At 39.6% G+C, this 24,597-nt stretch overlaps 1 protein-coding gene across 5 annotated transcripts in view; it reads right to left on the bottom strand.

The window, feature by feature from the left end:
- NAV2 (neuron navigator 2) overlaps nt 1-24,597 on the bottom strand; it is a 204,813-nt gene that overhangs the window by 91,306 nt on the left and 88,910 nt on the right. For all 5 annotated transcript variants that reach the window (XM_086893008.1, XM_086893010.1, XM_086893011.1 and 2 more), the window contains 3 exons: nt 7,498-8,596; nt 4,093-4,205; nt 651-759 (listed from right to left, as the gene is read on the bottom strand). In XM_086893008.1, coding sequence (XP_086749134.1) covers nt 651-759; nt 4,093-4,205; nt 7,498-8,596 — 1,321 coding nt within the window. The remainder of the gene's footprint in view (nt 1-650; nt 760-4,092; nt 4,206-7,497; nt 8,597-24,597) is intronic.

Raw genomic sequence — 24,597 nt, 5'->3', positions numbered from 1 at the left:
GCACCAAGCACTAGGTAGGACCCTAACGTCATAAGCAGCCAAACAGCTTATTCTCCCAAACTTCCTGTTCAACACTGAAAAGATCTAACTCACACAGTGTTTAGATGTAATACTAATCTTGGTTTATTTGCAGCATATTTTAAATATTGCTGAAGATTTCCAAATTCTGTTTTACAAAGAAAAAGCTGTTACATTCAGGGGATGACTAACAATATTAAAAAAATTTGTTTGTCCAAAGTTTGGTCAGGAATTTAAGTTACGCATTTGATAATGTGGGTCAAGCTCAGTTCACCTCTTATTTAAACAAAATATTACATATAGGGGGAGAGAGTAATGAGAAGTTACTCAACAGTAAGAAGAAACATTTTAAACTGTAACTTATATTCAAACATCACCTCACACATTTAACAAGTGATTATTCTTGACCTCTGAGTCAATACAAATCCCATCCCATCAATTCCTCCTCATACCTCTCGATAACCAGCCAACATTGTTCAAATTCTGTGCATTGAAGACAAAAATTACAAGATCAGTATCTCCCATTGTCAGTGTTAATCATTTTTCTAAGGATGCAACCCAGCCAGGTGTAATAGATGTGAAGTAAGAGCAGAGTGGTTTCCATTTTTTTACGAACACCGAGATGTCCTTACCTGTGGGTGACCTGGGTTCCCCGCAAACTGGACATGGTTTCCTCCAGGTTCTGCCGAAGGTCAGCGATGTTTTTCACAGTTCTCAACCGCCGAGTCTCTGGATCCTCTCCTACAGGGAAAATAACCCTTGAGTAAAGACCAGGCAGGGAACAGCACAGAACTGAGCTGCAACCTATGCCTGAATCTGACTCAAATGCACTTTTTTCTGACTTTCTAAGCTGGTTAGGCTTGAGATTTCATTCCCCCTTGGCAGGCACCTGCCATCATCACATCCTGACTGAAATGAGCTCTGCAGCATTACCCTCATTGCACAGGCTGCCTTTGAGATGTTGCATGTCATTTCCCATGTAATTTCCCAATTTAAATTAAAGGTTAACTTTCAACCTCATTAGCATATACACTCCATCAATACCACCCTTTCCATCCAATATATTGACACAATTAACATTAACCTGACACAAGCAATTTCTCCAATGTTGTGTTTTCGCTAGATCTTCTTTGTCCTACAGTAACAGCTTTCCATAAACTAAACAGTGCTGACTGGGTGGGTGTTCTATGATGAGTGATGTTTCAGGTAAAATAAGAAGAAGGTTTTGCATGTCAACATCACGACACAGTTACTATTCCTAAAATGTGCTACATGACATGAAGTTGGGGGATGGCTTAGTTTTCACAGCACTGAGAAATCCTCTTCTTTCAATACTTTGTTCAAAAACACATTCATGTCCTGCTCTTTAAAAGAAGAGTTTATGTACACAAAAAAAAAAGTCTTCTTACTGCCTGAGCATAATTTCATTTTATCAAATTAATAATTTAATTAGTGCTTCAGCATAATTTATTTACGTGCTGTCAGCTGTCATTTCAGAAAAGCTTTGGCTGCTACCTCAGCTGAACATCACAGAGTTAAATCCTCTAAGAGGCTGAAGAGAAGTGAATTTCTAGTAGTGCTGGCATATTCTTTGTAAGCTGAAAGCTGGAACAAAAAACTGTCACAAAGCTTCTGTTGAGCACAGAAGGAAATTATTTCAGTCTAAAAGGTTTACAACTCGTGACTGAAGAAAATACTACAGTAAATGTAAAACTTTTCACATTTTATATCAGCCTTCTCTGTAAAAGTGATGCATTTTTGAGCTGCCAGGATGCTGGGCACCCACACAATTGCTAGTTTAGATGGATATCTATATATTACACACATCAGAAGTGAGAAGAACCAGACAAAAAAAGCTGTTGGAACTTTCTACATTCTCTGCTTTAAATTTAATGTTTCTAAAAGATGCCAGGTTGGTGGCACAGAAAAACCCACTCACTCACTGTTGCCTACAAAGCAGCAGTGCTACAAACTACTGACCAAAGTGCTTAGTGCCCATGAGGGCATTTTTCTTTTAATCAGTCTCTACTCTCTGGGAAATCATCTCCCTGAGTTACAATTCACTTAAGCCAGAGGGTCAAACAATTATGGGCTGGCTGGACTGAAAACATCCACCTAACAAGACCGATTACTTCAGCCAGTGGGTCTCTGGAACAGCAAACATTTTCTATACTCATGGATCTACAAATTTTTGTAGTAAAAAACATCAAATATTTATAAGACTTTAGCTTAACAAATGTCACGGTGCTCTTTTACAGATCATTTCACCGATGTTAAGACAATGGTAGGTAACTTCTTAAGAAAACACACAAGAGACAAACTAAATCAATTTCTTCTGAGATCACTCATGCTTAAATTGATACCAAATTTTTACTTAAATTACATTCCACTGCTTGAATTGTAACTATACTTAAAAGACAGATATTGGGTAGTTGGCCCCTAGAGCTTAATTCTGACTTAGCTCCTCGTGAGAAGGCAGCATTCTTAAACAATTCTGCTTCCATTTTTCCCTACCTATGCTCTCTTTTGTTTCACATGTGCTTTTAAATTAACAGCATCAATAGCTGCTATGCAGGAAGAGAAGATATCTGTGCCTTATTTCTTCTAATACACTTGGGGTGAGGGACTATTTTGTTTAGTTTGCTCTGTTTCCCCCAAGGCCCGTTCATGGATGCTGCTGTCTGGTCTGACTGTGCACAGCTGGGGTTGGCATCTCCCTTGTTTGAGGTTGTCAGCTGTCTTCTGCCTCAGGATCCCAAAACTTACATATTCTTACATAGCTGAGTAATAGTTTTACTTACATAATATCTGTCATTAAATACCAAAGACCTTTTGTGATCTAGAAACACTTCTCAGTTTGCAGGCTGAAATACATCCAGCCCAGCCAATATGATGATTAAGAGGTAATGCTGAAAAAGTTTAAGCAGCTGGACACTGCGTTTCTTACTTGCAACTCTTATATTTAAAAACGAACACAAAAATGTTCTCAAGGATTTTATCCCTTGTGCCTTTTACCTGCTTTTTAAGTACTTCATCCACCTATGTATAAATTGTACACACAGATATGTTCATTTAGGCATTCCTGCAGCCCTCTTCCTCACCAGTGACTCTGCTTCTCACCTTTGCCATCAGCACACAGGTATAAAGGCAGCATTGATAGAATAGGCAATACAGAATAAAGTTAATCTCATTATGAAACTTTTAGCCACATCACTTTTCCAAGGAGGGCATTTGGTTTCAAACCCCACATTAAACTGGGGGACACCAAGACTAAGTAGATGGAAAAAACCTGAGATATCCTACAAATGAGACATCCTGCAATAGCACACAGTATGCAAAGTCATAGATATGCTGAAATAGGGACAGGAAGAGTTTAGACTGAGACTTTAAAAACACATTTTAGATCACATTAGTAGAATCTAACAGATTCTAAGAGAATATGGTTGCTGAAAATCCCTTTGTTATATTGATAACTTTAATTTTTTTTGCTAACTAGAACATACTTCTTACAGTAGCAGGAATTCTAGATAAATATACCAGGTACTTTCTAATTTAAACTGCTCATATTTTAGCTACAACCAGCTTCTGCTTCTGTATGCTGGACACAATGGAGTGTAGCTGAATTTTGGTGCCCTATTGCTGCGAAGGCTATTTCTCAAATTGATCAGATTCATGTGAGTGATACTGAGATTCCTCCAACCCAAAACATCAAGGAAACGAACACAGCCTCTTCTTTAAGCTCTGAAATGAAGTTTTTAAAACTAAACAATGCATATTAAATTCTTGGGAATACTTAGGTTCCTTATAGTAGTTAAATCTTAAAAAATTACGCACATCTCCTAGACAAACTTAAAGCAGGCAAAATTCCTGGTGATTTCAAGAGATTTGGGGAGCACACTTGTGCTGAACTTAAGCACCTAGAGTTCAAATTACTGACACCCAGTTTTCATTGCTGCAGAGCTGAAAGAAATATAGTTATTAAGAACTAAAGCATTAGGAATAAAATCAACTTGCTCTAGCCCATTCTTATTTAACCAGATCACAGCCAGTAACGGGTCATGCTGCAAAACATACCTGAGAGGTCCTCGACAGCAGGCTGGGCAGTTTTGACATAAAGAGCAGAATCCATGCTGAACCCTCCTGTGCTGGCCTCGGCTGTTACGTTCCCTTCATTGTCTGTCTGAGATCTGGAAAGCAAAACAAAACAGGAATGTGCAGCCACTCTCCATCCAAAGTATCTCAAGTATAACAACAAGATGAGTGCACCTGCCCTCAGCCACTCTGTCCCACTCTCCAGAACAGACCAGCAGACTGATTTTACATAATTCATTAGTCCCATGTTGAATTATGTCCTGGAAATGGAAACAAGCACTCAGCTGTAAAAAATAAAAAATTCATAGTCAAAGATAGGCTTCACAGCTCATCAGATGGGGTCTTAAAACACTTGGATTTCCAGATGTGTTTTAATTATCAATAACATCAGTTGTGGCTAATCTGATCCTCTCCTAAAAAGTTTGTATTGCATGAAGATAAAGCAGGAAGCATCTGATGGCATGTTACACTCATGCTAGGTTCCCTTCAACATCACTTCCATTTTAAAAGAAATGATTGGGCAAAACCAACTTCAAACTCCAATTTATTGTCTGATATTATGGCTGCTAGATAATGAAAGGTGATGTAAGGATCTATTGTTAAATTTGAGTAAGATACTGTGACTCATTTAACTTTACTAATTGTGCTACGTTTTTGCTCATAGAACCAAACCAACAGGCAGCTGGAAGTTCTCCTGCCCCAAGGGTAAGTACTGTAAAAAAGTGAAGACAGAGTGGGGAATTACTACTGCAATACTCTTAATGTCACCTGACTCTTGTAGCAGGATGCTTTGCCTGGAGTGGGGGTAAAACAACTGGAACAATGTCCAATTTACAGAGCTGTCTGTGGCAGAAGGAGAAGGGGCCTCTTGCTGCTTTTGGTGTTGAATAATGCTGAAACCAGCCTGACTCATCAACCCTGAAGTTCAACCTCCTGACAGGGAGGTGAAGATGTGGCAGACTTGGTAAAGTACCTGATAAAGGAACCAACAATGATACCACTGGTAACTAGAGATGCTGGGCTGACACAGCTGGCCAAGACACATGACTGACCATCACTTCATACTATAAAAGCCCAATCCCACTCTTTAATGGCAAGGCCTTCTAACACATCCCTCCTTGGAGTTCGTGCAGAATCCTCCCTTGAGTGGGGACATCCTGGTGAGTAGGCAAAAGAGATGTGTCTGCAGTCGTTGGTATGGGTGAATAACATCAATCTCTACTGAATAATTGCTTTTAATATAACTCTAACATAATTCTTTTGATATTGTTTCAAAAATAATGAATTATCTATACTAGTAATCACAGCTATCCTTACTGTGTAGTAAATAATTCTGATTGAAAACTATTAGTCTAATCATTGTCAAAATAAATCACTTATTTTCATATAAATATATCTGGTTTGCCATCCTTAATCCTACCGGACAGTTGAATTATATGAAGTTCAACTACACCTATATAATCATATATAGACATGAACAAAGTTGACAAAGTCTGGTACTAAGCCTGGATCCAGCTTCATCAAGAACTCCTCTCTGAGGAGGAGTTTAGAAAGCAAGGAGGTCCTTTCTGCATCTCCTAACTCAATGGCAGGGCTTCTCTAATAAACTTTGCTGAAGCTCCCTTTCTGCCGGGGACAACCCTATACAAAATGCAGGACAATTTCTTAAGTCTTTTACTTAAAAAAACCCCCATCAAACCCAAACAAAAAGTCTACAGGCAGCTGAAAAATACAAATTAAAGTAACCTTAACTGATGTCAGAAAACACCTGAGCCTTCTACTGCAATGCATTAACTAGTGCATTTTGTAGACTGAAAAAATGTCTGGATAGCAAATACAGCAAATATAAAAATGTGTTATGTTTGCCTTGCAAACCAGTATGTTCTGATTTTTCTCTTTTCTTTTAAAGCTAACATGATTATAGAGTTTGGCCTTTTTTTCTCCAGCGCTGAAAAGTAAACATTATTTTTCAATTTTCCAGCTGCCAATAGGCAGTTTCATTCCTGATTTTGGTAAAAGGTCAAATAAATACTGTGTGGAGTTTATCAGTATGTTTAGGTTACAGACAATGTATGGACTGAATCTACTTTTACACTTTAGATGATATCTGTGTTCAGACTAAGATCAATACTAAGAACAATGAAGGTAGTGATACCAGATGAACACTGTAGTGATAAACTTAACAACTCATCTCCAAAAATTTCTGCTTTCCAGGTCCCTGGCATTTAATTCCATACACACAGGTAGAATTCTCAAAGGGGCCAGAAGACCCGAGGGTTGCTCTTCCCATTCTACATTCCTACACAGGCCTTTGGCATCCCTCTCCTTCAGGTTCATTCCACTGACATTCATTCCTATTTAAAAAATGTGGCTGACCATTTTTTATGCTACATCTGCCAAGAGATCCAAGCTACAATGTGTACAGTAGAGCTGAAAAAACCATGGGACAGGGCAACAAAAATGACCAAAGGTCATGAACAGAATCTCCACAAGTGGAAACTAAAGAGGCTAGGTCACCTTAGCCTAGAAAGGATACATCTTAAAAGGAGGTGGGAAAGCTCTTTCAGATTATGAGCAGCAAGAGGATAATAAAGAGATTACAAACACTTGTAATCTCTTCCTATGAAAGTGCTTAGCAGTGTCAAAAACACCCACGAGATGGCTATCCAAACCAAAAATCCTATCCTCTGACTGAGAAACTTCTTGTCCCAGTCATGCTGTGTCCTTAAGAATCTCTGCTACTGATTTCCCTCATTACTTCTCTACTATCCCTAGGATACTTCCCTATGTATTCTCTACTGCCACTGTCAAGCAGAAGGTGCTTCAAATAGAAAACAGACTAGACAAAGGTTACCTGTGACTTCATTTGCCTGTTCTTTTCATTATCTCAGGGTTAACACATACAAAACCACAGACTTCTTGTGTGGTCTTACTTAAATGAAAGTTTTTTGGGTTTTGGGGTTTTTTGGGTTTTTTTTAATTTAAATTTCCAACTCCTGCTTATAATGAGGCAGCTCCACCACCATCAGCCATAATGAAGACCCTGAATGTGTCCTGGCATAGTTACTACAACTTTCAAAGCTATGGTGCACAAAACAAATGTGATACATGTTCTTGTACCCTTTGGAAGAGAAGCACCTCATCAAGGAGGTGTTCAGATTATCATCTTTCCTGCTAGCAGGGTTGGATTCAACCATTATTCCCCCTGCTATCACAACTTCTCATACAGCCTTTGCCATCAGTTTTTGTGAAAATGCATTAATTGCCTTGAAGCAAGAAATTTCTCCAAGATGTGGCCTTTACCTTGCTGCTTCACTCCCCTGCACGTGTCCAGAATGACCCTTCTGGGCACCCCGTTCCCCCAGCCCCCAGAGGTGTGTCCTGTACCTGTACATGAAGGGTGCGACGGTGGCGGTGTTGGGGTGGCTGTATTGCTGCTGAGGATGAGGTAGCTGCACACTCACGGTGTTGCTGCCTGTGGTGTGGGTTGTCACTGCAGGCCCGTTCACGGCCTGGCTGCTGCTACTGCTGTGGGGGCCCCCAACGCCCTTCCCCTCAGAGGAAGCCAGGCTGGAGGAGGAGCTGGAATGATGGCTGTCCAGCTGGGACTTCTGATGTGAGAGCCCTGAGCCGGCTTTCCCGCCACGGCTCCTCTCGCCTTCCTTTGCAGGAACAGGGGCACTTGAGGATTTCCCTGTGGTGTTTTTTGTCCCTGGTTTTGGTATTCCACTGTGCAAAGGGGCAGAGGCCTCCTTCTTGGCACTGTTCAGCTTCCCTCCTTTAGGGATCAAGCTTGTGATCTTGGACGACTTTTTTGGCATCTCTGTTGTTGTTGTTACTGCTGTCTGTTCTTTAGGTTCCTCCTTCAGGTCCAGCTTCTCAGTGATGGATGTTCTCTTTGTTATGTCTTTACTTTTATCCTTTTCTTTCTCTTTTTGTTTCTCTTTTTCCTTCTCATTACCCTTTGGAGAACTTTTCTTATTAGTCAGTGCACGGCTGAAAGTCCTTTGTGCAATTCCCTTGAGTGCAATTTTGGGGCTGCTGGACATCGATCCCAGGTTGTTGACATTCTGATTGGTGGCATCAATTTCTTCGCTCTCCTCAAAGGTGAGAAGCGTCTCCAGCTTTTCACAGCTGTTGTCCCGAGAGCCCGGACACTCCAGTGTTGTCCCTGCTGCTTTGGAGCCCCCTTTGCTGTTGAAGAGTTTTAGTTTCTCCAGCATGGATTTCTGACCGTTGGGAGCTGTTTTGGTGATTTCTGAGGGTGGCTTTGGAGGCTCCAGTGCTGGTTGCTTCACGGATAACATGGAAGACGTCGCTGTGTGCTTGGCACTGAGGGACTTGCTGCGCCAAGGTTTAATAGCAGAGCTGGGCTGAGGGATGGCTGAGGAGTTATTGCAAGGAACAGCAGTACCGCAGCTTTGAACAGAGGGTGAGACATTTTCATTCATTCCTGTGGGCTGGAAAGCCGTGCTGTCTGCAGGCTCTGGAAAAAATCACAGAAACAACCCAAAAAACAACACAGTAGTACCCGGTATTAGAGTTACTATGAGATTGTTTATGTAATGAAACATCAAGAATTTCACACTGAAAATATTAAAAAGACACATCAGTATTTTCAACATCAGTGAAATTCCAATGAAATAAAAGCCAGGTTTTTTTCTACCCAGCAGAACAGCAACAAGCTCCTACTGTATAATTTACATTTACTTGCTGTTTCAAGAAAAAGAAGGAAGAAAAAGAATCTCTTCCAGTTCAAACCAAAATGTGTGCTGCAATGTGCTCTCCCTTATTAAGTCCACAATACTTTTTCATTAGCAAAAACACAGCCCTATTTTGTAACTAAGGGTTCCCTCTGCTTTTGGCAAAATACTTGCTGTCCAAGTTTGATTCTTAGAAAAACCTCAAACACAAAAAAATGCAGGAGTAAGGAAAAAAGTAAAACTAAAGTCCTTTCAGTTATTGTGGGTGGGGGTGGTAATATCTTCATAATGCAAAGGTAGAAGAAAACTCCAGATACAAAAATAAAAGTAATTGTGCCCTTTTGTAAAGAACCTAAATTAAGTATTATCACATATCCTAATACAGTTGTAAGACAAACTTTTGACAGTACCTTTACAGCCCTCCCCCACAGAGAAAACAAATCTTTTATTTAGTTAGTTCCTCCTAATGTTATTTGTTCTTATTAAGAAATTAGTTCCGAGCCTAAAGAGAGCTTGAAAAATCACACTCACCTACCAGTGGCCACTTCTCCTCTGAATCAGTTTCTCTTTGCAGAATTTCCCTTTTGGAGATGTTACTCTCTCAATTATCACAAATATGGTTTCTGTTAAACGGCTCATGTTTCCAATTAAATTTTGTCATCTGTGTCTGTTCGCCTGCCCAGCAGCCTGCTGGGGATTAACGGCTCTTACCTATATTTCCCTGCCATCTAGCACGAAAGTAAACTGTGTACAGAGCTGCATTTTTTTAATTCAAAAATCAACAGCAGTTGAGAGCGTGCGTTCTCGGCAGCAGGGGCAGCCCTGTGAATCCAGCCCTGTAAATCACGAGCTGCTGCAGCCACACAAGGACTGTTTTACTTCACTTTCAGTTGCTCAGTGAAGATACAGCTCTGTTAACCTCCCTCCTCTGATCCAAACCAGATCTACTGAAGATTTAAGTCACATACATCTTCCTGACTTAGCACAGAATCATGTTTCTAAGAGTATTATAATAACCTCAACCATTTCACATGGTTATGGACAAAGTGGAATAGCAGTAACTAATGATACTAATGATACTTTAAAAAATATTCAGAAGTCAGAAGGTTTCCAGGACTCTTAGCCAGTAACTATTATACTGGCTCGTTTTTCTTGTCCTTTTCCTATGGCAAAGCACCCACATGGAGCTGGAAGACAGACACAGACAGGAATCACGCTGCTTTTAAGCTTGTGCCAGCCTGCTGACTTCCAGGGCATTACTCCTATTTTACGCTAGTACAGAAGGAAAATCAAACCATCAAATATCCCAAACAGTGATGCCATCTGGCCTCTCGCTGCTCTGCTCAAGCCTGCTGAATTCAACCCAATGTGTTAAGGAGGACCAGAAAGATAATGGCATAGGAATCGGAGAATCACTAAGGTTGAAAAAGACAACCAAGACCAAGTCCAACCATTAACACCAGACTGCCAAACCCACCACTTAACCACACCCCTAAGCACCACACCTGCAGGTTTCTTTGAGCACTTCCAGGGATTCCACCACTGTGGGAGGAGTCCTAGTGACTCCCAGTGCAAACAGCAGCAGTGACCTGACACAGTGCCCTGGCACAGACACAGAGGAAGGAAGGTGGCAACCTCTTCACAAGCTGCCAGCAATGTTCCTCACTCTGCTTTCAAAAGTTGAACCACTGCTCTTTCCTTCATGTCTCTTACTGTACACTGCTGCTTTGTTTTTGTTTTCATTTCCTGAAGTCCTCCTGCTCATCACAGTCCACATCCCCACACCACACCAGGCTCCTTTTGCACACTCAGAACAAGCAAGACTTTTTCTCAGCCTTCCACGGAAGATGTGCAGCAATGGAGTGAAAGCTTCATAAAAATCCCAGTTGTGCATACTGTACAGCTAATTTGTATAGATTATTTTTAAAAATAGTAATAGCCCATCTCATTATTGAGATATTGCTATAGGAACTGGAGATTGACAGTACTTTCAACACTAAGTTCCTAACTGACATGTCTTCTGGCCTCATCATGCTAAACAAATCTCAGCACAAAGAACAGCCATGCCCAGAAATCATCAGAGCTGCCTGGGATTCATAAAGATGGCTAGGATGCATTTACACCAGGTCCAGGGAGGGACCCAATGTACTGATCAATATGGGCAGGAAAGCCTTCACTTGCTCAGAAAAACAGGACTGGGGCAACAGAAGGGTGACAAAATGAAAATAACCAATAAGGGATGTTACCTATATAAAGTAGAAGAGCTGGTTGTACACCTTGCTAGTACAACATATGCAGGCGCAAAAACTCAGCTCAGGGTCTGAGCACACGGACAACTGAGGTGATTTCCTAGAAAAGAAATCTGCCTTCTCAAACATGTGCTTCACAACAGTTTGAGAACAATACAGGTCCCATGTGTACGGGATGAATAAAGCCAGCCTGCATTCCCCAGCACTCAGAGCCTACACAAAGTCACTCACCTGAAACAAGAGGGACCTGAGAGCCAGGTCCATAACCTGGCTGAGAAATCTGACCCTGTCTCAGACACTGAGCTGGCTGTTAGGTCACTGCACAGCAGCACAGGCCACCACATCAAAACACGGCTCTGACCAACTCCACAATGTTCTTCTGGAAGTGAATGGAAAGGGTTAGTTGATTTGGGACTTCAGCTACATCCTAACAGCACAGATGAGTGCTCCAGTTCACAGACCTCTGGGAAAAAATGCTTGGCTTGGATAAAGTGAAATGGCTTGTTTTCCAAATCCCAAAGCATTGCTCAAAATTTATTTCTTAGCAAAATCCAGAACTTTTTTATTTCTCCTTTGTTTTTTTTTTTAACATTTTCAGGAAATTTATTTATTTGTTTACTTATGTTTGGTCACAAACTAAAATATATTTTCCCCCAGTTTATTTGTTTATAAACACAACACTCTCTTTGTCTCAACGCCTCCACATACACCCTCCTGTCTGTTAGTGCATTTTGCTTCCACTGCCAGTGGCGTAGGAAGAGCACAGTGCAGCTCTGTTTACAGACATGTCAGAGAAACCAGAATTAGGACAATACTATGACTGTAACAATAAAAAAAATATAATATATTGCAACAGTAATTTTCTGAGTGTCTACTTAACATTTTCTACAAAGTGCATTCTATGAATACTGGATGATATGCACTTGTAATGAATGAAAAATATTCACAAAGTCTACAGTTAAGCTGGAACACTTTGGAAAAGGAAATAAGGTACTTTCTGACATAGCTATGGTGGATTTTGATTTGTACTTGGGTCAAATACAGTGAAACTGGAAATTGAACATACTCAAGTGATTTATTGCATTGCACCATGCACAGTTACTGCAAGAAATAAAAGGTTCACCCTAAAACACTCTCATGAAAAATTGCCCCAGCTTACGAAAACGTCAGATTCTCCATTTTTTCCTTACAAACAAGTGCTGGCTCTTTTAATCCTCTGGCCAAGTTTGTTAAGTGTTGCTGTTGGACACGAAATAAGAAGCCTGGATTCAATGCAGCAGCAGAAAGAGGATCATCAGAAGGAATTGCAGCCCTTTTAATAAGGTGTTCCAATACAGGTTTAACATGATTGGTAAAGGGAACAACACCTCTCTAGTCCCATTGGTGGAACAAGGGAAAACACACTCAACACAGCTGTACAATATTGTTTTGAGAACCTTGAACTATTTACAAAAATATTCCTTGAGAGAAAAACTTTCTCAAGAAACTTTCTCTTGGGAAAAGAATTTTTCACTGACAGGATGAAAACTCTCTCAGACTCAGAAAATCAGGTCCACAGGTAAGCAAAAGGAGTTCTACTGCCAGCATGCAGTTTCAAATGCTGGGTTTCCTAATGAAGCAGCAACATCAATTTGTGGAGAACACATCAGTATGCAAAGGGGAAAGTTTTATTCAACATAGCATAGGCCCTTTTTTCATGAAAAGGGGAGCAGGTTTCATGCATTCAATTAATAAGCTTATTATTTCCCATGTGTTCCTCTGTGAGGGAGGTTATTTTCTTTCTTCAGCAACCTGCATTAACTAAAACTGACTATAAAAGAAATGTTTTCAAATCCAAGCCAGTCTACAATAAATAATGATCACTTTCCTCTTTTCAAAGTCAAATCTTGGCATGAAATCTATTTTGTTCCTAATGTTCCTGTTAAAAAAGATGTTGGTGGTCCAGTTACAATGCCAATACACACTGTAGCATGGGTAAATCTGATTTCAGCTGCTCCTGCAAAGACTGAACTGCATCTGCAAACCCACTCATTTTTTAAGAAGAAAAAAAAGAATCTGAAGGCTTATGATTTAATTCTTCCACAGAAGTCTTTGAGAGCTTATAATTAGGTCAGGAAAAAAAAAAAAAATGCAATTTCCCATCATTTGTCATGTTCACTCTAATTAAGTTTCGATTTGCTAAAAGTGAAAACTTTCAAAATCCATCATTATAAGCATGAAAAGCAACACACAGATAAAGGATATTCTCATAGTTACTCTCCTTAGGAGGGTCAAGAACTTAACAGCATTTTTACCCATTTTTGAATGAACAAACTTTTATTTTTATTTCACAGCTATGGGAAAAGTAAGTTCTTATGTAGAGAAATATATTTTAGTCCACTCTATAGATTAGATAACAGATTTAAAAGCCAATCCACAATGAGATTCTAATGTAGGAAATAAAAGCAGCTCTGCTCTATAACATTAGAGTGACAGAACTGCAGAAACTGCTGTGGCAGCTTCATTTCCCATCTAGAATAATAAATGGTGAATCTTGACCCCTCCCATCCACCCACCCGAAGACTCTCCTTCAAAGCACTATACATAAAGTCCTACAGAGAAGAACTTTTTAGCTGAGCTGTTCTCCTCTTCAATGATCATTTATCAAACCCTGGAAGTACGGAAATGTCTGCATTCCTACCAGGAGCTGAATATAAAAATCCCAATCTTTCCATAATCCAAACCATGAGCAGGTAGAGCAGAACACGAGTGATCTAGCACACAGTCCCTCCTCAAAATAAGCACAACTCTTGTGGCCAACAAAAATTTCCATTTCAATTTTAACTGTAACACTGGGAGAGCTGCAGCTGGCAGGAAGACACTAGCTGAGCTACCAGCTTGGGGTGGGTATGACCTCCACCCACAGGATAGCTGAAGCTTTCTGTTCTCTCTTCTACTCTGGACCACAAAAAAACTCAACAGAAATTATTTTTTTAAAGCAGAAATTGCCAGATAGGTAAGTTCTGTATAAACTGAGAAAAGCCTGAATAGGGAACATTTTTCCCTATTCAGAAGATAAAATCTTAGAATTATAGCTGAAACCATAGTTGGAAGAGACTTTAAAGATCATCTCCCTGCCCTGGGCAGGAGCACCTTCCACTAGACCAGGTTGCTCAGGACCCTTTCTAACTGAGCAGAATTGTTTCCTTCAGCTTCTGCCTACTAATTTTCCCTTTAATGGTGATTAAATTTAATGTAACACAACACAAAAATTACCTTTACTCTGTGGTATTTTTCTTCCCTTCCATCACATCTGCTTCTTCAATCCCAGTGTTGTAAACTCTGTAACTTCAACAGCAGTTCCACACATTCACAGAAATGTGTCCTATCTCTGAAAACCCTCACCAAAGCCCGTGGATATATCAGAAACTCAACTTCCATGTTTTTGTAAAGCTGCCTCCATTCACACAGAGCTCCAGCACATGGAACAACAGTTCTGCTGTTGGCTAGTTCACTTAGCTGAGACTCAGCATTTTTGCTGAGGTGAGGGGAAATAAAACTGGAGCACAGGCAGCCCCTTTTCTCATTGTCTCACCATAACCAACTAAGACATTTGAATTCCTCGTTGTTTTTGTTTAGTTACTGTAAAATTCAAAATGCTGTCGACAGGAATGCCTAAGAAAGGCTGGAGGGACCTCTACTGACCACATACCAGTTAGATGATCATAAAATTAATGAAACCAAGCTAACTGTGCCATTCAAAACAAGTTGCACTTTCCATTTTATACTAGACAAATACCATTCTTGTTCATTTTTCTCCATTTCCTTCTTCACTATTTGTACAGTCTGATCCCCCAAGACTTCTCATAACAGACTTATTCAAAAGCATTAATGAGTTCCAGGCAGGAAGCTGTTATGGAGTTCTTCATTAGACTTTACACTTAACTGGAGTGGACAATATGTACAGTAAGCAGCCTTTCTCTGACACATCTCTCCTGCAGGTTGTATGAAATAGGCACTATGAAAATTCTGAGTGGTCTGAGAATTGCAGTCAGGAAATACTGTCCATTTATATCAAAACAAACTGACATACATATTACAATCTATGGTGGGGTCTTCTCCCTTTCAGTTCTTTGGTGCCAGTCACAGATTCTTCAGGAATATTTGGTTATGGATGAGGAACAGGCAAAAGGCTCAGTAGAGAAGCTACAAACTGAAGGGCCACGGAGGCTGAACGATGCTCCTATGCAAGGAGAAGGGGCTTCTATAGATGTGGTAGAAACATGCTGGCACTTGGGGAAGTCTGGGATGTAGCACCACTGCTCTTTGCTTTCCCATGATTTAATAGCGAACCTTTGTTTCCATGGCTGTTTTTCTGGCACACTGCACCCAGCAATAAATTTATGAGAAATTGCAAATATTTATTTTAAAAGGAAACATGTAGAAACATGTAACACTGCAAAGGCCATGAAATGCTGGACCAGCTCTTCAGCTGGTATAAATTAACATGGTTCCACCACCTCCAACACAGCCATGCAGATACATGCTGGGCAAGAACTGCTTCTCAAGGTTAAATCTTATTTCAAAACTCAGGATTTTTATCCTCATGAACTGTACTGTTATGAACATGTCACTGGCTAATATTTTTGGGGTTTTTTTTCTGAAACTTTGTTTAAATACATTTTTGGCTTGTTTCTTTTATTTCTAAAGCTTATACCAACTATGCTCAAAGTCCTGTGGTCTTGTAAAGCTCCATTTCAGCCATAATTAAGCCTTCAGCCAGGCTTTGTCTAGGTAGAAGAGGACATATTTTTAAATGCCAGATTCAGCCAGATGAACAGTTGCAAAATTAAGCAAAAATATGATTCACTGAATACTCATAACTTGTCCTATAAACATGCCATGCTGCTTGCTATTTCCTGACAGTCTTTAAGCTGTTTGATGGGAACACATCCAACATAAACATGTCATTGAAGATTTACTAGGATGAGCCAATCTTTCAAAAGCACATTTGATTAGAAAAGTGAAAGGCTGCAAAGAATACCCCAGGATATACATATACCTCAGCTGGCCAAAGATGAGTATTTTGTTTGATGCTAATGAATCTTGTAGGGGTCACCTTCTGACACAAGGCAGGAGCCTTATGTCTGGGGAATTTCTCGGCATTAATACATTTGATAAATTGGAGATAGAAACTTGAGTCAGTAAGATTTCATGCACTGAGGCTGACTGAAGAGGTGTGTGCTCAGAAAGAAGAAAGTGAATGCCTAAATTTAAAAGGTCAAACCATCAGCTGTGCAACTGCACTGCAGCAATAGGAGTTGCAGAAGAATGCAGCTGCACACTTCATAATGTGGCACTAAGGGAAAGCAAATGCCATTCAGAAATGCTTTAGGAGAATCACAGTCTTGGTTTAGGAGACAGGTGTCTGCTAGGGAGGGCAGGAGCCTCCCTTGGAATGAGGATGCAGACCCCCTCCCTCCGAATTATTATAATTCTGAAATCAAGGGGCTCTCAGGCAGAGATCTGGGGATAGGAATAACAGTTCTTTACTAGTACATATAACAAGGCAAACAAACAACAATAACTACAGAATTAACAACAAAACAGAACCAGGGTACCCATGACAGCTTTCTCGGCTGAGACAGGAAGGGATGGAGGAGAGGCTTTGCTTCACAAACCCCTCGGGCAGTCAGTCCTGGTGCTCCTGCAGGGTTCTGAGGAACACTCAGCTGGAACAGCAGGGATGAGCTGAGATCCCGGGCTGGTGGCTGAGGTATATCAGCAGCTCTGCAGCGGTGCCTGGCACTGCCACACATCCCAGCAGGACAGGGAGTGAGAGGCCACCAATGAAGAAGGAAAAAGCAGCAGAAGCAGCAGCTCCATCTGGATGATGGCAAATTCCCTTCTCCAAACTGCAACAACTCCCAGCGACTGTTCTGCTCTGAAGTTGAAGAAACCAGCCAGACCCAGCTGCCCCCACTCTCCCTTTTCCTTGCCCCCCTTACCCCCTGGGCCCAGCCGAACTCTTTGAGTTCCTCAAGCACTCATTAAGTACCAGCATTCAGGTTTTCCCAGCCATTGATGGGTAAAAATTCCATAGGTGAGCCAGAACTAAAGGAAGGACACCTAACCTCCAACACACATATAGAATCAGAGGTTTGGAGAATCATAGGATAGAAGACGAAGAACTTAACTACTCCATGCTGCTCAGCAGCAAAATAAGGCATGAGGTGGAGTGATGTATCTGGCTCCAGCACCTGTCTAAAAGAGACTTACAGACTAGAAAGAGGCCAGTAGAGACCATCAAGACATAAAAGAGATTTATCACATTAAAGAGATTTATCACATTAAAGAGATTTATCATAAGGAACATACAAGAAAAAGGATGGAGTAGTGGTAGTTGCTTAGTCTAGAAGAGAAAAGGCTGAAGCAGACATTTTAAGCCTTCAAATATAGGAAGACTTATAAACAGGACAAAGATGAAGGAAAAGCAAAAATATGCCTTATTTTTAGCCACACAGAATGGCTTTATATGTATATTTTTAATAGCTACTTTTAGGACCAAATGGCCACTGTAAGGGATACAGTTTAAGAGATGGTCAAGTTCCTGTCACAAGACATTTCAGAACAGACTTGTGAACACCTGTCAGGTATAGGGGTTTTCTATATAGTTATAGTTGATTTTCCTTCAGAGCTGGAGCACAGACTCCCCATGTTCTTTACAAAGGCAATTCTACAAATATATAGTGTAAGCTGCAAACTGGTTAAAATTTTAAGCACAGTTCTTTAAACTGTGCCAGGAGCCATAGCTGCACTTCAAAGTTATGATTCAACAAAAGAAAGTACCAGGTTCCTCAGCAGATATTTCAGATTACCTCATGGTCCTTCCTTTCCCCCTGTGTTTCCATTTTCATTCTTGCATCATCAAATTCGTGATCACTGTACTATATTCAAGGCAATATAAATCACCCTGAGCATTTGGTAAATACCTTCAATGTACATTATATTTAGAAAACTGGATAGGGTTACTCCAGCATCTGTATTTTGTAGTGCACACAGCAATACAATAGAAAACACCCATTACTCTGGTAATGGACTTAATGGGACAAATTCTGTAAATTTATTTTACTTCTGTCAGACTTACAGGGAAAACGCTCGGTCAATAAAACCAGAGCATCTCTTGAACGACAACACAGAGGCAGTACCTAAACACTAAGCAGAATGTGATGCTTGCTTCATGTCTGACCTGAATGAAGCACTGGTACATTTTTACATGGTCAGATGACTGAAATTTAAGTAATTATCACATTTTCATGCTGTTGAGACAATCACATTTATTTCCCAGCAGAAAATTTGAAAGTGTGGGCAAAGTAGTTTTATATTTGATGGACTTATGCCTCTTTAAAAATATAAAATCTTTTCCACTTTTGCAATGCTTTTAATCATAGTGAATTTTGCACAGTCTTATCAAGTCATAATTTCAAAAGTAAATGTTAGATGTTTCATTCTGTAAAATCACTTCCCATCTTTCTGACATCCATTTACTTTTCACCCATAAGCACAGGGATCTTTCAATCTCAGGAACTCTACTTATTTTTGCTAGTCTCAAGTGAATTGTTGAGATCTTTCTGCTGGCCCTGGTTTCCAAAACTTTCTTCACCCCACCTCTCCCCCAGCCTTCCCAGCAGCCTTGCAGAGCTGGGCTCAGCACCAATCCACTGGCACAGCTAAAAACAGGTTCAGTGATGACCTGGCAGTTGGTACCAAAAGGGTCAATGCCTTTTCACTATCAACTTTAGTGCAAGAGAGTCCTCAGCTGGAAATCCTCAGCCTACAGAAAACATGGGTTAAGACACCAAGCTTAAAATTTCACACGTATGTCCTATCTGTGTGCCACAGGATCCTGCAATGACTCACTCAGCAGGGAGCACTGATTTTGGGGGTTTGTATGAACTCTCCCTTCTGCAAGCACCTGAACACTTCAGGACTAGCCAGTCCAGATTAGTAAAAGATGTAATTCAAAATGTAAGACTTATTGTAACAACTGTTATGTAATAACAGAATCATAGGACTGTGGCTGGTTTGGGTTGGAAGGGACCTGAAAGCTCATCCAGTTCCAACCTCCCTGCCACATCTCCCATTAGGCCAGTTTGCTCCAAGCCCCATTCAGCCTGGCCTTGAACCCTTCCAGGGATGGGGCAGCCACAGGAAATCCTTTGCCAGTGCCTCACCAGCCTCACAGTAAAAAATTTCTTTCTAATATCTAATCTAAACCCACCCTCTGTCAGTTTAAAGTCATTCTCCCACATCCTGTCACAAGCTGCCCTTGTCAAACAGCCCACTGTAAAGTCTGTTCAGCCATCCCAGGGACCTTTTGGCAGCATTAGGTCAGCTGACTCCACACCACAGGAATTGCATCCAACATCCCAGCTCCCTGTGGCATCTATCCTGATAACTATCCCTGCACCTGAAGCCATAAAAAGCCTTCTCTTTCCCATTCAGGCTGAATGCTTTTATAAATGGGTATAAAAAAAATTAAATGCTCTAAGACAAATTTCTATCATGCTTTGTAAGTCCCAGAGCTCTTTTCTCATCACTTCTGGGTTTTGTAGTTCTTACACTATTACTGGGTGAAAAGGCAAAAGCCTGGGTTTTGTCTCTCTTTATAATTATTAATTTATTTGGAGTGGAAAAACTGCATGAGGTTAAATAGAATGTTTCCATCAAGAAAATTTGTGTAATGCCACTTGATTATCCTTTACTTGGTGCAGGAGCCAATTCAAATCACTCAGAATGTCAAATATTTCATCTCATTTTACATAAAGCTACAAAAGAAGACTTGGCCTCCATTTTAATGTGCTTAAATGAAAGATTTTTCTTTCAGGAAAACTTTCCAGATCATCCGTGTTGATCTTAAAGACAAAAAGGCTCAGTAATTTCTGAGCCAAAACTGCAACCTCTGTCTGAACACCAGCTATGGGCAAATATTAGATTTTGACTCATTATGTCTGATTTAATCTCTTCCAATGGCTAAGCACCCTCATTCTTAAAATTTCAATCCCATCTGTGGTCTTAACTGGGCTACTATCAAATTTCTGAGAAATGGATACCCACACACTATCTGTTGAGATAAGGAACAATTGTTACTACTATAAATGTCTCTACAGGTATCTTGTAGGTAATAAGGGAATCTTGTAACCTTTCTTTTAGACAAAGAACATAAATTAACTCTTTAAGTACCAAACTGCAAAGCAGTTTTTCCAAAGTTCTATTTATGCAGAGCTCTTCCTGTTTTATCAGCACCCCTCTGTTTCAAAGCCCATTTGAATAAAACTGAATATATTAGCCTTCAAGACATTACCCACAAGAACTCATTTTTGATTTCCTTATGCACATTTCTCACCTTTTTCCACATGAAGATGAGAATTTTTCCTCTCAGCTGCTGAAGTAGCCTTTATAAATTGAATCTGAGGGTTTGACATAATCCAAATCTGCCATTTTTAAATTACCTTAAGCAATAATGAGTTCAAGACAAGCTCAGTATCACATAGAAACAAGACATGGGAGTGTATTGTCATGCATTTTTATATCAATACAGGATTGAATATGAAACATTTTTATCATCAGGAGTAGAAATTCCAAAATCCAGGGTTTTCTACTCTTTCTCAAGAGGGCATTTAGAGAAATAAATATGGATTTCCTAGTAAAGTTGACCTGAAGATATTGATTTAACTCTAAAGAGCCTTTCCTGCTAAAACTCTGAGATCTGCCATTGAACCATGCCCTTGAACTTGATGCCCTGACCTCTTGAACCTAATAATGTAACTGCCTACATATAGAGCGCACACATTTTTAGCACACATGTGGCATGTGTAACTGTACACCAGTTTGCTCACTGGAGTGGGGTGACATTTCCTTGCTAACATTTTACTGATGGTAGTCAGTTCAATTTTGATAACACAAAGTTAAAAAGTTAAAAGGAAAGAAATTCCTTATCTGTCCTTCAAAACATCTTAGTATTTCTTCTTATTTAAGTAGTTTACACTGAACAAAAAATTTAAAAGGAAATAGTATTTATGTACCAAACACCATTTAGTTTAGTATCAAAGCATGGTAAGAATCTAGGTCACAAGAACCCTCTGGAGATAATGCTCCCAACCTTCACCTGAAAGCATTTGGGGATAGCCTGGATAACCTGAGATGAGGTATTTAGGGGCAAGTCCTGAATACTTTCAAGCAAGTGAAGTCTGACCTCTTCTCAGGACAAACTTCTCCAATGTTTTATTCTTCTCATAGTGAAGAATTTAATTCCTATTTCCAGACTTCAGGATTTCCCCTAAAGAAAAGTGTGCCCCTTGAAGTGTCATCACACATCCTTGTGAACAAGACTACCGTTTACATATTAAAAGACAGTTATTCAATACATACAGTGTTCCAAGTTAAAAGGGTTTACTCAAAATTTGAAAGAAATAAAATAAAATAAAATAAAATAAAATAAAATAAAATAAAATAAAATAAAATAAAATAAAATAAAATAAACAGGAGAGGAACACACACTTTTCTTACTCTCCTGCCCATATGGACACTGCTATTAAAACAGTCATTTATTTCAACTCACTGTCTGAATCTGTATGCATGTATTCTTGGGTTTTCTCCTTTTTCTGACACTAAGAGCAACCTGACATCAACCTGCCTTCTTTATAAAACTGAGTAATAAACATTTCCTTTGATCTCAAGCAGAAATGGGCAAAGTCTGGTAATACTTTTTTTCCTACTGATATTTTCCCTGACATTCAATCCACAAGAAAAGTGTAATTTTTCCCACAAATGTCTACTGCCCTCTGTAGGATTATTTTAAATAAAATACTAGGAACAAAGCAGAAGAAAAAAATATAAAGAAAGCATGTAAGCCTGTCACAGTACAACATGGTGAAGGTGGCTTATTAAGTTGATGTCTCTTACAGCTTCATAACTTCACTGATTTTATAGACTTGACACAAGTAATAAGCAGAATATTCTCAGACAACACTATCAGACTTTTGAGACTGCAAAATGCAAACTGAGTGCCTGAAGAACAGTGAAGACAGTGGGTATATGAGGGTGTTCAGAGCTAGTAAAAACCATTCCCACCATTTTGCACAACTGCAGGCTGCTTTCAGAGCATGTTTCAAGAGACTCTCCACTCTGTGCAAGCAAAACACTGACATAAACTCATGAGAAAACCTACTGTATCAAAGTCTTTACTGAAGTTGTATGTTTCATTATATTTAAGTTTCATTCTTGATACTACCTAGGACGCAGTTCTGCTCCTCCTTGCCATGGATAAAAAGTAGATTTATGTATTCTAAATAGCATATGCAAATCAAATTTTCACTATATTTTATCTGGTGATCCTGTTAGAAATTAGAAGGACATGGTAATGTGGAGCCTCAAGGTAACTACTAACTGCACACAGGCATAGAAATGCAATGTTCATTTGACTCTCTACATTCCTTAGAAAAATTTTTGATAACTTATATGAGCTCCGTAGTGATTGTGGGAAGTGTCTGATGCTGTCCATGCCATAGTAGACCTGTGGTGTTCAAGGATATTAAAGGACAAGGAAGTAAACCAAAGCTATTCCTACATAAGCATGGGCTAAGTAATTCTGATAATTCAGAAGAGAACTAAAAGGCTCCAGTTGTATGAAGGGATTAGGATGACATAAAAAACCCCAAATCCCACAAGCCTAAGTGCTTATTTTCCCACAAAACAAAAATGCAATTAAGACTTCAATGGCATTTTTCTTTAATAAAAGCCTGCAACACCACTTACACACATAAAAATACCCTGTGTGGAACATAACTGCAATTATAAATGGCTAATCACTGTGACAATAAATAAAAAAAACCATACTACAGTGTGTTATCATTTTATGATGTGAGGAATGAGGGTCCTGAGATTCCTGTGAGTTTTGGTAAATTCCTTATAAAAGGGTAATTTTATATACAAACTGAGGCTCTAACTTCAAAAAGCAAGTTAATGCTATCAGGCCCTAACCTCAAAGAAGGTGCCCATAAGACTGAATTAGGTGTCTGAGTGATCCTTACTAAACAACACTTCTCTGTATGTTGAAAGTGGAGTCAGACAGCATGTGGAGGCTGAGAGAAAAAAAAAAATGAGGACACAATGTCAGCTGTGGGGAAGAGAAGATTTGAATCTCTTTATATGTTCCTTTGCTAAGAGCACATGTGTACCTCACATCAAACAAGTGCTCACCAAGGCCCCCTTATTTTTCTGCAGTGGTGCAATCATTTTTGATATTACACAAATCTTTTCCCCAGGATTTCTACAGAATCAGTGATGTCATCAGTAACTGATTTATAGAATCTTTTAAAAAATCTAGGTTATTTATTTCCTAGTAGTTGGCTGTTCTTCCATGCTCCATTTGCTGTCCTCTTCCTTTCTGATGCATTCTATCTCAATTAATGCACTTTCATCGCCACAAGACACAGACGACTGACTAACAAGACAGTTTGCATTCAGAGGGAAAGGCCACAGATTAATAAAAGCTAAAAATTACAACCCACTTTTTGTAAGAAATGATTCAAACATTCAAACACTGAAGGCCACCTTCTATCACAGTGACCAATCACACCAAAAAGAGGCTGATTTTTTTTTCTCCCATTTCTTTCCTCAAAAACACACAACGGAGCAGGCACTGGGTAAAGAGATGAAAACTTACCAAGCCTGGCACAAAGCACAGTCATGTAAGTCTCATTTTCTTAGGCAAAACACAGGATATGGGTCAGAAAATCTGAATTGTCTTAGCACTTTGACAATAAACTTTGCCTGGCAATGTTACAATTAACTTCAAAATAAGCTAAAAATTTGTCAGACCAATTGCTTTTGTTTCTCATGGATGCAGACCAACTTTGTGTCATGAGTATACTTTTAAGTTCAACTTTACGTAAGTTTTTGGTTTTTTGGTTTTTTTTAAAAGATTGTCATTTATGACTGGAAATTTTGACCAGAGCAAAATTCCAAGTAGCTAATGCAACTTATGTAGATTACCAGCCTAAGAACTAGCCTTGTTTCCTTCACTCATTTTGTATTATTTGTAGAAAGCAGTTCATCTCGTGCTTTTTCAACTACCAGTTTATCTTCTCAAGAGATGAATTACAGCTAGGAACAAGGATTCCCAGGACTGAGTATCTAAAAGCATTTGATATTTAAATTAGTTGACAAATTATTGTTATTTCTCTGTAAGCATAAAGAATTTTTTCTTTCTTTTTGTTTTTTGAAGACTAAAACCAGTACATTACTTTCCTTGTTTAGTAATCTTGGTGAACTGAGTAAAAGCTAAAATAGCTGGAAGTCCTCTCTTCCATGCAGCATAACATCACACATCCCATATGGAGTAGGGATCATCCAGCCGACCAACCCATGCTGCAGGACAAGACAAATCCCACCCCACCTCTCCCCAGTCCAGGGCTTATGGGACATAAGCAGAAGAATATTCACAAGAAGGACAAAGAAAGAGATTGGAGAGAGATTATACAGGAAAACAAGGT

This window comes from Cyanistes caeruleus, chromosome 6 (genome assembly GCF_971803275.1).
Source record: "Cyanistes caeruleus chromosome 6, bCyaCae1.hap1.1, whole genome shotgun sequence".
NCBI classification, from domain to species: domain Eukaryota; kingdom Metazoa; phylum Chordata; class Aves; order Passeriformes; family Paridae; genus Cyanistes; species Cyanistes caeruleus.
The sequence above is the reverse complement of the archived record's forward strand: the minus strand, read 5'-3'. Positions and strand labels throughout refer to the sequence as shown.